Raw genomic sequence first — 12,369 nt, forward strand, 5'->3', positions numbered from 1 at the left:
TACCTCACACACACACACACACTCAGCTGCCTGTACCTCACACACACTCAGCTGCCTGTACCTCACACACACACACACTCAGCTGCCTGTACCTCACACACACTCAGCTGCCTGTACCTCACACACACACACTCAGCTGCCTGTACCTCACACACACTCAGCTGCCTGTACCTCACACACTCTCTGGTAAATACTCTTCTGTATCACTTACAACCCCAGTACACATAAAAAACTAAGTCTGCACATAGCCAGCCCCCAGTGCACAGAGCCCCGCCCACATACAACTCCCACCAACCAAAGCTCATCCTCAGCTATTACCTGTTCCGCACGCGCACTCCCAACACAATGATGGCGGCGGTGCCCTCAGATTACGGGGCGTACCCACAACTTCAGCCAATCACAGAGGAGACTAACTCCCCGCCCTAACTGTCAAACATTAACCAATCATAGCAGACAGCCGAGTCCCGGAAGTAATTCTGCTCACTCACAAGGAAGCCGGAAGTGAGTGCAGACTGCCAGCCGGGACCGGGATGTAGACTTGACTGAAGCGTATGGAAGGGGAGGGGCCAGCGGATACCGGAAGCGAGAGAGTAACCGGGGAGCTCGGTGTAGTTTACACCATGGAGAACAAACCGATTGTTACTTGTGAGACCACTTAATGTTATTTATTTCCCTGGCACCACCAATATGCCCCCTAATATGCACAGCCTTACCCCCAATGTACCTACCTTACCCCTAATATACACAGCCTTACCCCAATGTACCTACCTTACCTCTAATATACACAACCTTACCCCTAATATACACAGCCTTACACCCAATGTACCTACCTTACCCCTAATATACACAGCCTTACACCCAATGTACATACCTTACCCCTAATATGCACAGCCTTACACCCAATGTACCTACCTTACCCCTAATATACACAGCCTTACACCCAATGTACCTACCTTACCCCTAATATACACAGCCTTACACCCAATGTACCTACCTTACCCCTAATATACACAGCCTTACACCCAATGTACCTACCTTACCCCTAATATACACAGCCTTACACCCAATGTACCTACCTTACCCCTAATATACACAGCCTTACACCCAATGTACCTACCTTACCCCTAATATACACAGCCTTACACCCAATGTACCTACCTTACCCCTAATATGCACAGCCTTACCCCCAATGTACTTACCTTACCCCTAATATACACAGCCCAATGTACCTACCTTACCCCTAATATACACAGCCTTACCCCCAATGTACCTACCTTACCCCTAATATACACAGCCTTACCCCCAATGTACCTACCTTACCCCTAATATACACAGCCTTACCCCCAATGTACCTACCTTACCCCTAATATACACAGCCTTACACCCAATGTACCTACCTTACCCCTAATATACACAGCCTTACCCCCAATGTACCTACCTTACCCCTAATATACACAGCCTTACCCCAATGTACCTACCTTACCTCTAATATACACAACCTTACCCCTAATATACACAGCCTTACACCCAATGTACCTACCTTACCCCTAATATACACAGCCTTACACCCAATGTACCTACCTTACCCCTAATATGCACAGCCTTACACCCAATGTACCTACCTTACCCCTAATATACACAGCCTTACACCCAATGTACCTACCTTACCCCTAATATACACAGCCTTACCCCAATGTACCTACCTTACCCCTAATATACACAGCCTTACCCCAATGTACCTACCTTACCCCTAATATACACAGCCTTACACCCAATGTACCTACCTTACCCCTAATATACACAGCCTTACCCCAATGTACCTACCTTACCCCTAATATACACAGCCTTACCCCAATGTACCTACCTTACCCCTAATATACACAGCCTTACCCCAATGTACCTACCTTACCTCTAATATACACAACCTTACCCCTAATATACACAGCCTTACACCCAATGTACCTACCTTACCCCTAATATGCACAGCCTTACCCCCAATGTACCTACCTTACCCCTAATATACACAGCCTTACACCCAATGTACCTACCTTACCCCTAATATGCACAGCCTTACACCCAATGTACCTACCTTACCCCTAATATACACAGCCTTACACCCAATGTACCTACCTTACCCCTAATATACACAGCCTTACCCCCAATGTACCTACCTTACCCCTAATATACACAGCCTTACCCCAATGTACCTACCTTACCTCTAATATACACAACCTTACCCCTAATATACACAGCCTTACACCCAATGTACCTACCTTACCCCTAATATACACAGCCTTACACCCAATGTACCTACCTTACCCCTAATATGCACAGCCTTACACCCAATGTACCTACCTTACCCCTAATATACACAGCCTTACACCCAATGTACCTACCTTACCCCTAATATACACAGCCTTACACCCAATGTACCTACCTTACCCCTAATATACACAGCCTTACCCCCAATGTACCTACCTTACCCCTAATATACACAGCCTTACCCCCAATGTACCTACCTTACCCCTAATATACACACCTTACACCCAATGTACCTGCTTTACCCCTTATATACACAGCCTTACACCAATGTACCTGCTTTACCCCTTATATACACAGCCTTATTCCCAATGTACCTACCTTACCCCTAATATACACAGCCTTACCCCCAATGTACCTACCTTACCCCTAATATACACAGCCTTACCCCCAATGTACCTACCTTACCCCTAATATACACAACTTACACCCAATGTACCTGCTTTACCCCTTATATACACAGCCTTACACCAATGTACCTACCTTACCCCTAATATACACAGCCTTACTCCCAATGTACCTACCTTACCCCTAATATACACAGCCTTACCCCCAATGTACCTACCTTACCCCTAATATACACAGCCTTACACCCAATGTACCTACCTTACCCCTAATATACACAGCCTTACACCCAATGTACCTACCTTACCCCTAATATACACAGCCTTACCCCAATGTTCCTGCCTTACACCTAATATACACAGCCTTACCCCCAATGTACCTACCTTACCCCTAATATACACAGCCTTACCCCCAATGTACCTACCTTACCCCTAATATACACAGCCTTACCCCAATGTTCCTGCCTTACCCCTAATATACACAGCCTTACCCCCAATGTACCTACCTTACCACTAATAAACACAGCCTTACCCCCAATGTACCTACCTTACCCCTAATATACACAGCCTTACACCCAATGTACCTACCTTACCCCTAATATACACAGCCTTACACCCAATGTACCTACCTTACCCCTAATATACACAGCCTTACCCCAATGTTCCTGCCTTACACCTAATATACACAGCCTTACCCCAATGTACATACCTTACCCCTAATATACACAGCCTTACCCCCAATGTACCTACCTTACCCCTAATATACACAGCCTTACCCCCAATGTACCTACCTTACCACTAATAAACACAGCCTTACCCCCAATGTACCTACCTTACCACTAATAAACACAGCCTTACCCCCAATGTACCTACCTTACCCCTAATATACACAGCCTTACCCCAATGTTCCTGCCTTACCCCTAATATACACAGCCTTACCCCCAATGTACCTGCTTTACCCCTTATATACACAGCCTTACCCCCAATGTACCTGCTTTACCCCTTATATACACAGCCTTACCCCAATGTAGGTAATCTCTTATTTTAGCATATTTTATTCTCTATGGGAGAAAGAAGCGTTATAAATTCCCAGCCACTGTTGATGTTTTCAATACAATGTTGCATCTTGAAGAAACTGCACAGAGAGCTTCTAAAATGAGAACGGCACTGTCCTTAGGACACATATTGACATACTGAATTCAATTTCTTTTCTGTTAACCCTTGCAATGCCATCAGTTCTAAACTATTAACTCCATTACTTTAGGCAATAAAGGGTTCATTTTACTGTGCATAATGCTAGTTACTGTAGGCAATAAAGGGTTAATTTTACAGGGCATAAATACTAGTTACTGTAGGCAATAAAGGGTTAATTTTACAGGGCATAAATACTAGTTACTGTAGGCAATAAAGTGTTAATTTTACAGGGCATAAATACTAGTTACTGTAGGCAATAAAGTGTTAATTTTACAGGGCATAAATACTAGTTACTGTAGGCAATAAAGGGTTAATTTTACAGGGCATAAATACTAGTTACTGTAGGCAATAAAGGGTTCATTTTACTGTGCATAAATACTAGTTACTGTAGGCAATAAAGGGTTCATTTTACTGTGCATAAATACTAGTTACTGTAGGCAATAAAGGGTTCATTTTACTGTGCATAAATACTAGTTACTGTAGGCAATAAAGGGTTCATTTTACTGTGCATAAATACTAGTTACTGTAGGCAATAAAGGGTTCATTTTACTGTGCATAAATACTAGTTACTGTAGGCAATAAAGGGTTCATTTTACTGTGCATAATGCTAGTTACTGTAGGCAATAAAGTGTTAATTTTACAGGGCATAAATACTAGTTACTGTAGGCAATAAAGGCTTAATTTTACAGGGCATAAATACTAGTTACTGTAGGCAATAAAGTGTTAATTTTACAGGGCATAAATACTAGTTACTGTAGGCAATAAAGGGTTAATTTTACAGGGCATAAATACTAGTTACTGTAGGCAATAAAGGGTTAATTTTACAGGGCATAAATACTAGTTACTGTAGGCAATAAAGGGTTAATTTTACAGGGCATAAATACTAGTTACTGTAGGCAATAAAGGGTTAATTTTACTGTGCATAAATACTAGTTACTGTAGGCAATAAAGGGTTAATTTTACAGGGCATAAATACTAGTTACTGTAGGCAATAAAGGGTTAATTTTACAGGGCATAAATACTAGTTACTGTAGGCAATAAAGGGTTAATTTTACAGGGCATAAATACTAGTTACTGTAGGCAATAAAGGGTTAATTTTACAGGGCATGATACTAGTAACTGTAGGCAATAAAGGGTTAAATTTACAGGGCATAAATACTAGTTACTGTAGACAATAAAGGGTTAATTTTACAGGGCATGATACTAGGTACTCTAGGCAATAAAGTGTTAAAGGGACAGTCTAGTCAAAATTAAACTTTCATTATTCAGATAGGGCATGTCATTTTAATCAACTTTCCAATTTACTTTTATAATCAATTTTGCTTTGTTCTCTTGGTATTCTTAGTTTAAACTAAACATAGGTAGGCTCATAAGCTAATTTCTAAGCCTTTGAGGGCTGCCTCTTATCACAGGCTTTTTAACAACACAAAGAGACAAAAAGTACACGTGGGCCATATAGATAACACTGTGTTCAGGCACAGGGGGTTATTTAAGATCTAGCACAACACAATGCTAACTGCAAGACAATAGATAATAAACAGTCACAGTCATGTGATCAGGGGGCTGGAAGAAGGTTCCTAGATACAAGGTAATCACAGAGGTAAAAAGTACATTAATATAACTGTGCTGGTTATGCAAAACTGGGGAATGGGTAATAAAGGGATTATCTATCTTTTAAAACAATAACAATTCTATGGTAGTCTGTGCATAATACTAGTAAAAACTGAAGGCATGAAATGGTTAGCTTTACAGTTTTTCATGTAGTCTGATTACTTGCAACATTGTATAAACATTGTGTTACCAGTGATTGCACTGAGAATAAAATACGCTAAAATACTAAATTGGGCAGATTCTCCTAATAAAATACGCTAAAATAAGAGATTACCCCCAGTGTATATACCTTACCACTAATAAACACAGCCTTACCCCCAATGTACCTACCTTACCACTAATAAACACAGCCTTACCCCCAATGTACCTACCTTACCCCTAATATACACAACCTTACCCCAATGTACCTACTTTACCCCTAATATACACAGCCTTACCCCAATGTACATACCTTACCCCTAATATGCACAGCCTTATTCCCAATGTACATACCTTACCCCTAATATACACAGCCTTGCCCCCAATGTACCTACCTTACCTCTAATATACACAGCCTTACCCCCAATGTACCTACCTTACCCCTAATATACAAAGCCTTACCCCTAATATACACAGCCTTACCCCCAATGTACCTGCTTTACCCCTAATATACACAGCCTTACCCCAATGTACCTACCTTACCCCTAATATACACAGCCCAATGTACCTACCTTACCCCTAATATACACAGCCTTACCCCCAATGTACCTACCTTACCCCTAATATACACAGCCTTACCCCCAATGTACCTGCTTTACCCCTAATATACACAGCCTTACCCCAATGTACCTACCTTACCCCTAATATACACAGCCCAATGTACCTTCCTTACCCCTAATATACACAGCCTTACCCCCAATGTACCTACCTTACCCCTAATATACACAGCCTTACCCCAATGTTCCTACCTTACCCCTAATATACACAGCCTTACCCCAATGTTCCTACCTTACCCCTAATATACAAAGCCTTACCCCAATGTTCCTGCCTTACCCCCAATGTACCTGCTTTATCCCAATACACACAGCCTTACCCCAATGTACCTACCTTACCCCTAATATACACAGCCTTACCCCAATGTACCTACCTTACCCCTAATATACACAGCCCAATGTACCTACCTTACCCCTAATATACACAGCCCAATGTACCTACCTTACCCCTAATATACACAGCCTTACCCCCAATGTACCTACCTTACCCCTAATATACACAGCCTTACCCCCAATGTACCTACCTTACCCCTAATATGCACAGCCTTATTCCCAATGTACATACCTTACCCCTAATATACACAGCCTTACCCCAATGTACCTACCTTACCTCTAATATACACAGCCTTACCCCCAATGTACATACCTTACCCCTAATATACACAGCCCAATGTACCTACCTTACCCCTAATATACACAGCCCAATGTACCTACCTTACCCCTAATATACACAGCCTTACCCCCAATGTACCTACCTTACCCCTAATATACACAGCCTTACCCCCAATGTACCTACCTTACCCCTAATATACACAGCCCAATGTACCTACCTTACCCCCGATGTACCTACCTTACCCCTAATATACACAGCCTTACCCCAATGTACCTACCTTACCCCAATGTGTCTACCTTACCCCTAATATACACAGCCTTACCCCAATGTACCTGCCTTACCCGAAATGCACCTATGTTACCCCTAATATACACAGCCTTACCCCCGATGTACCTACCTTACCCCTAATATACACAGCCTTACCCCAATGTACCTACCTTACCCATAATATACACAGTCTTACCCCCAATGTACTTACCTTACCCCTAATATACACAGCCTTACCCCAAATGTACCTATGTTACCCCTAATATACACAGCCTTACCCCCGATGTACCTACCTTACCCCTAATATACACAGCCTTACCCCCAATGTACCTACCTTACCCCTAATATACACAGCCTTACCCCTAATATACACAGCCTTACCCCCAATGTACCTACCTTACCCCTAATATACACAGCCTTACCCCCAATGTACCTACCTTACCCCTAATATACACAGCCTTACCCCCGATGTACCTACCTTACCCCTAATATACACAGCCTTACCCCCGATGTACCTACCTTACCCCAATGTACATACCTTACCCCTAATATACACAGCCTTACCCCAATGTTCCTACCTTACCCCTAATATACAAAGCCTTACCCCAATGTTCCTGCCTTACCCCCAATGTACCTGCTTTATCCCAACACACACGGCCTTACCCCAATGTACCTACCTTACCCCTAATATACACAGCCTTACCCCAATGTACCTACCTTACCCCTAATATACACAGCCCAATGTACCTACCTTACCCCTAATATACACAGCCCAATGTACCTACCTTACCCCTAATATACACAGCCTTACCCCCAATGTACCTACCTTACCCCTAATATACACAGCCTTACCCCCAATGTACCTACCTTACCCCTAATATACAAAGCCTTACCCCAATGTTCCTGCCTTACCCCCAATGTACCTGCTTTATCCCAATACACACAGCCTTACCCCAATGTACCTACCTTACCCCTAATATACACAGCCTTACCCCAATGTACCTACCTTACCCCTAATATACACAGCCCAATGTACCTACCTTACCCCTAATATACACAGCCCAATGTACCTACCTTACCCCTAATGTACACAGCCTTACCCCCAATGTACCTACCTTACCCCTAATATACACAGCCCAATGTACCTACCTTACCCCTAATATACACAGCCTTACCCCCAATGTACCTACCTTACCCCTAATATGCACAACCTTACCCCCAATGTACTTACCTTACCTTACCCCTAATATACACAGCCTTACCCCAACGTACCTATCTTACCCTTAATATACACAGCCTTACCCCCAATGTACCTACCTTACCCCTAATATACACAGCCTTACCCCTAATATACACAGCCTTACCCCCAATGTACTTGCCTTACCCCTAATATACACGGCATTACCCCAATGTACCTACCTTACCCCTAATATGCACAGCCTTACCCTCCAATGTACCTACCTTACCCCTAATATACACAGCCTTACCCCCAATGTACATACCTTACCCCTAATATACACAGTCGTACCCCTTATATACCTACCTTACCCCTAATATACACAGCCTTACCCCCAATGTACCTACCTTACCCCTAATATACACAGCCTTACCCCAACGTACCTACCTTACCCCTAATATACACAGCCTTACCCCAATGTACTTTCCTTACCCCCAATGTTAGAGGAAACAGCTGGAAAACCAATGGCACTACTTATAAACTTGTTAGGACTTTTTGTGGTTTAAAATATCATAGTACATTTTGTATTTTTATAAATGTAAACTGAGCAAGGTGGTGCTGTGTATTAGACAAACTTTAGAAGGACATTTAGGAGGTGAGATGACCTCCTATGAAAGAATACACATATAGCATATAGAAGGTTACAACTTTATGTATAGATCACAGCTGGTAATGATTGTCAAATCTCAGAAAGAGAAAAATAGGTTGGAATTGAATTCTTAAAAATTTAACTTTTTATAAGTTTTCTGAGTTTTAAAAATAAGGGGGTAAGGCTTGCCCCTAGTGTACCCAGCCTTACCCCTAGTGTACCCAGCCTTATCCCCAATGTACTTACCTTACCCCTAGTGTACCCAGCCTTACCCCTAGTGTACCCAGCCTTACCCCTAGTGTACCCAGCCTTACCCCCAATGTACCTACCTTACCCCTAGTGTACCCAGCTTTACCCCCAATGTACCTACATTACCCCTAGTGTACCCAGCCTTACCCCTAGTGTACCCAGCCTTACCCCCAATGTACCCGCCTTACCCCCAATGTACCCGCCTTACCCCCAATGTACCCGCCTTACCCCCAATGTACCCGCCTTACCCCTAGTGTACCCAGCCTTACCCCCAGTGTACCTACCTTACCCCTAATATACACAGCCTTACCCCTAATATAACTACCTTACCCCTTATATACCTACCTTACCCCTAATATACACAGCCCTACCCCCAATGTTCCTACTTTACCCCTAATGTACCCAGCCTTACACCTAATGTACCCACCTTACCCCCAATGTACCTACTTTACCCTAATATACACTGCCTGACCCCTAATGTTCCCTGCCTGACCCCTAATGTTCCCTGCCTGACCCCTAATGTTCCCTGCCTGACCCCTAATGTTCCCTGCCTGACCCCTAATGTTCCCTGCCTGACCCCTAATGTTCCCTGCCTGACCCCTAATGTTCCCAGCCTGACCCCTAATGTTCCCTGCCTGACCCCCTTTATAACAATACTCAATTTGTTTATGTAGTAATGAAGGGAGCAGTGATACGCTGGTGCACTATATAACGATACTATATACTGCATCTGTGTAAATAGTGTCACTATTTACTGCACCTTCGTAAATAGTCGGTGTCACCCCTAATATAACTACCTTACCCCTTATATACCTACCTTACCCCTAATATACACAGCCCTACCCCCAATGTTCCTACTTTACCCCTAATGTACCCAGCCTTACCCCTAATGTACCCAGCCTTACCCCTAATGTACCCAGCCTTACCCCTAATGTACCCAGCCTTACCCCTAATGTACCCAGCCTTACCCCTAATGTACCCAGCCTTACCCCTAATGTACCCAGCCTTACCCCTAATGTACCCAGCCTTACCCCTAATGTACCCAGCCTTACCCCTAATGTACCCAGCCTTACCCCTAATGTACCCAGCCTTACCCCTAATGTACCCAGCCTTACCCCTAATGTACCCAGCCTTACCCCTAATGTACCCAGCCTTACCCCTAATGTACCCAGCCTTACCCCTAATGTACCCAGCCTTACCCCTAATGTACCCAGCCTTACCCCTAATGTACCCAGCCTTACCCCTAATGTACCCAGCCTTACCCCTAATGTACCCAGCCTTACCCCTAATGTACCCACTTTACCCTAATATACCCTGCCTGACCCCTAATGTTCCCTGCCTGACCCCTAATGTTCCCTGCCTGACCCCTAATGTTCCCTGCCTGACCCCTAATGTTCCCTGCCTGACCCCTAATGTTCCCTGCCTGACCCCTAATGTTCCCTGCCTGACCCCTAATGTTCCCTGCCTGACCCCTAATGTTCCCTGCCTGACCCCTAATGTTCCCTGCCTGACCCCTAATGTTCCCTGCCTGACCCCTAATGTTCCCTGCCTGACCCCTAATGTTCCCTGCCTGACCCCTAATGTTCCCTGCCTGACCCCTAATGTTCCCTGCCTGACCCCTAATGTTCCCTGCCTGACCCCTAATGTTCCCTGCCTGACCCCTAATGTTCCCTGCCTGACCCCTAATGTTCCCAGCCTGACCCCTAATGTTCCCTGCCTGACCCCTAATGTTCCCTGCCTGACCCCTAATGTTCCCTGCCTGACCCCTAATGTTCCCAGCCTGACCCCTAATGTTCCCAGCCTGACCCCTAATGTTCCCAGCCTGACCCCTAATGTTCCCAGCCTGACCCCCTTTATAACAATACTCAATTTGTTTATGTAGTAATGAAGGGAGCAGTGATACGCTGGTGCACTATATAACGATACTATATACTGCATCTGTGTAAATAGTGTCACTATTTACTGCACCTTCGTAAATAGTCGGTGTCACTGTATACTGCATCTGTGTAAATAGTCAGTGTCACTATATACTGCGTCTGTGTAAATAGTCAATGTCACTGTATACTGCGTCTGTGTAAATAGTGTCACTATATACTGCGTCTGTGTAAATAGTCAGTGTCACTATATTCTGCGTCTGTGTAAATAGTCAATGTCACTGTATACTGCGTCTGTGTAAATAGTGTCACTATATACTGCGTCTGTGTAAATAGTCAGTATCACTATATTCTGCGTCTGTGTAAATAGTGTCACTATATTCTGCGTCTGTGTAAATAGTGTCACTATATACTGCGTCTATGTAAATAGTGTCACTATATCCTGCGTCTGTGTAAATAGTCAGTGTCACTATATTCTGCGTCTGTGTAAATAGTCAATGTCACTATATACTGGGTCTGTGTAAATAGTCAGTGTCACTATATACTGCGTCTGTGTAAATAGTATCACTATATACTGCGTCTGTGTAAATAGTGTCACTATATTCTGCGTCTGTGTAAATAGTATCACTATATACTGCTTCTGTGTAAATAGTGTCACTATATTCTGCGTCTGTGTAAATAGTATCACTATATTCTGCGTCTGTGTAAATAGTCAATGTCACTATATTCTGCGTCTGTGTAAATAGTGTCACTATATACTGCTTCTGTGTAAATAGTCAGTGTCGCTATATACTGCTTCTGTGTAAATAGTCAGTATCACCATATACTGCGTCTGTGTAAATAGTCAGTGTCACTTTATACTGCGACTGTGTAAATAGTCAGTGTCACTATATACTGCGTCTGTGTAAATAGTATCACTATATACTGCGTCTGTGTAAATAGTGTCACTATATACTGCGTCTGTGTAAAAAGTCAGTGTCACTATATACTGCGACTGTGTAAAAAGTCAGTGTCACTATATACTGCGTCTCTGTAAATAGTCAGTATCACTATATACTGCGTCTGTGTAAATAGTATCACTATATACTGCGTCTGTGTAAATAGTCAGTGTCACTATATACTGCGTCTCTGTAAATAGTCAGTGTCACTATATACTGCGTCTGTGTAAAAAGTCAGTGTCACTATATACTGCGACTGTGTAAAAAGTCAGTGTCACTATATACTGCGTCTCTGTAAATAGTCAGTGTCACTATATACTGCGTCTGTGTAAATAGTCAGTATCACTATATACTGCGACTGTGTAAATAGTGTCACTATATA

At 43.3% G+C, this 12,369-nt stretch overlaps 1 protein-coding gene across 1 annotated transcript in view; it reads left to right on the forward strand.

Moving 5' to 3' along the window:
* Positions 1-493: 493 nt before the first annotated feature.
* The window catches only part of TRAPPC10 (trafficking protein particle complex subunit 10), an 837,250-nt gene continuing 825,374 nt past the window's right edge, over positions 494-12,369 (forward strand). Inside the window, exon 1 of the mRNA XM_053705118.1 lies at positions 494-645. Within this exon, the coding sequence (XP_053561093.1) occupies positions 552-645 (94 nt within the window). The 5' untranslated portion in view covers positions 494-551. The remainder of the gene's footprint in view (positions 646-12,369) is intronic.

The sequence above is a fragment of the Bombina bombina genome, chromosome 3 (assembly GCF_027579735.1).
Source record: "Bombina bombina isolate aBomBom1 chromosome 3, aBomBom1.pri, whole genome shotgun sequence".
Lineage (NCBI taxonomy): Eukaryota > Metazoa > Chordata > Amphibia > Anura > Bombinatoridae > Bombina > Bombina bombina.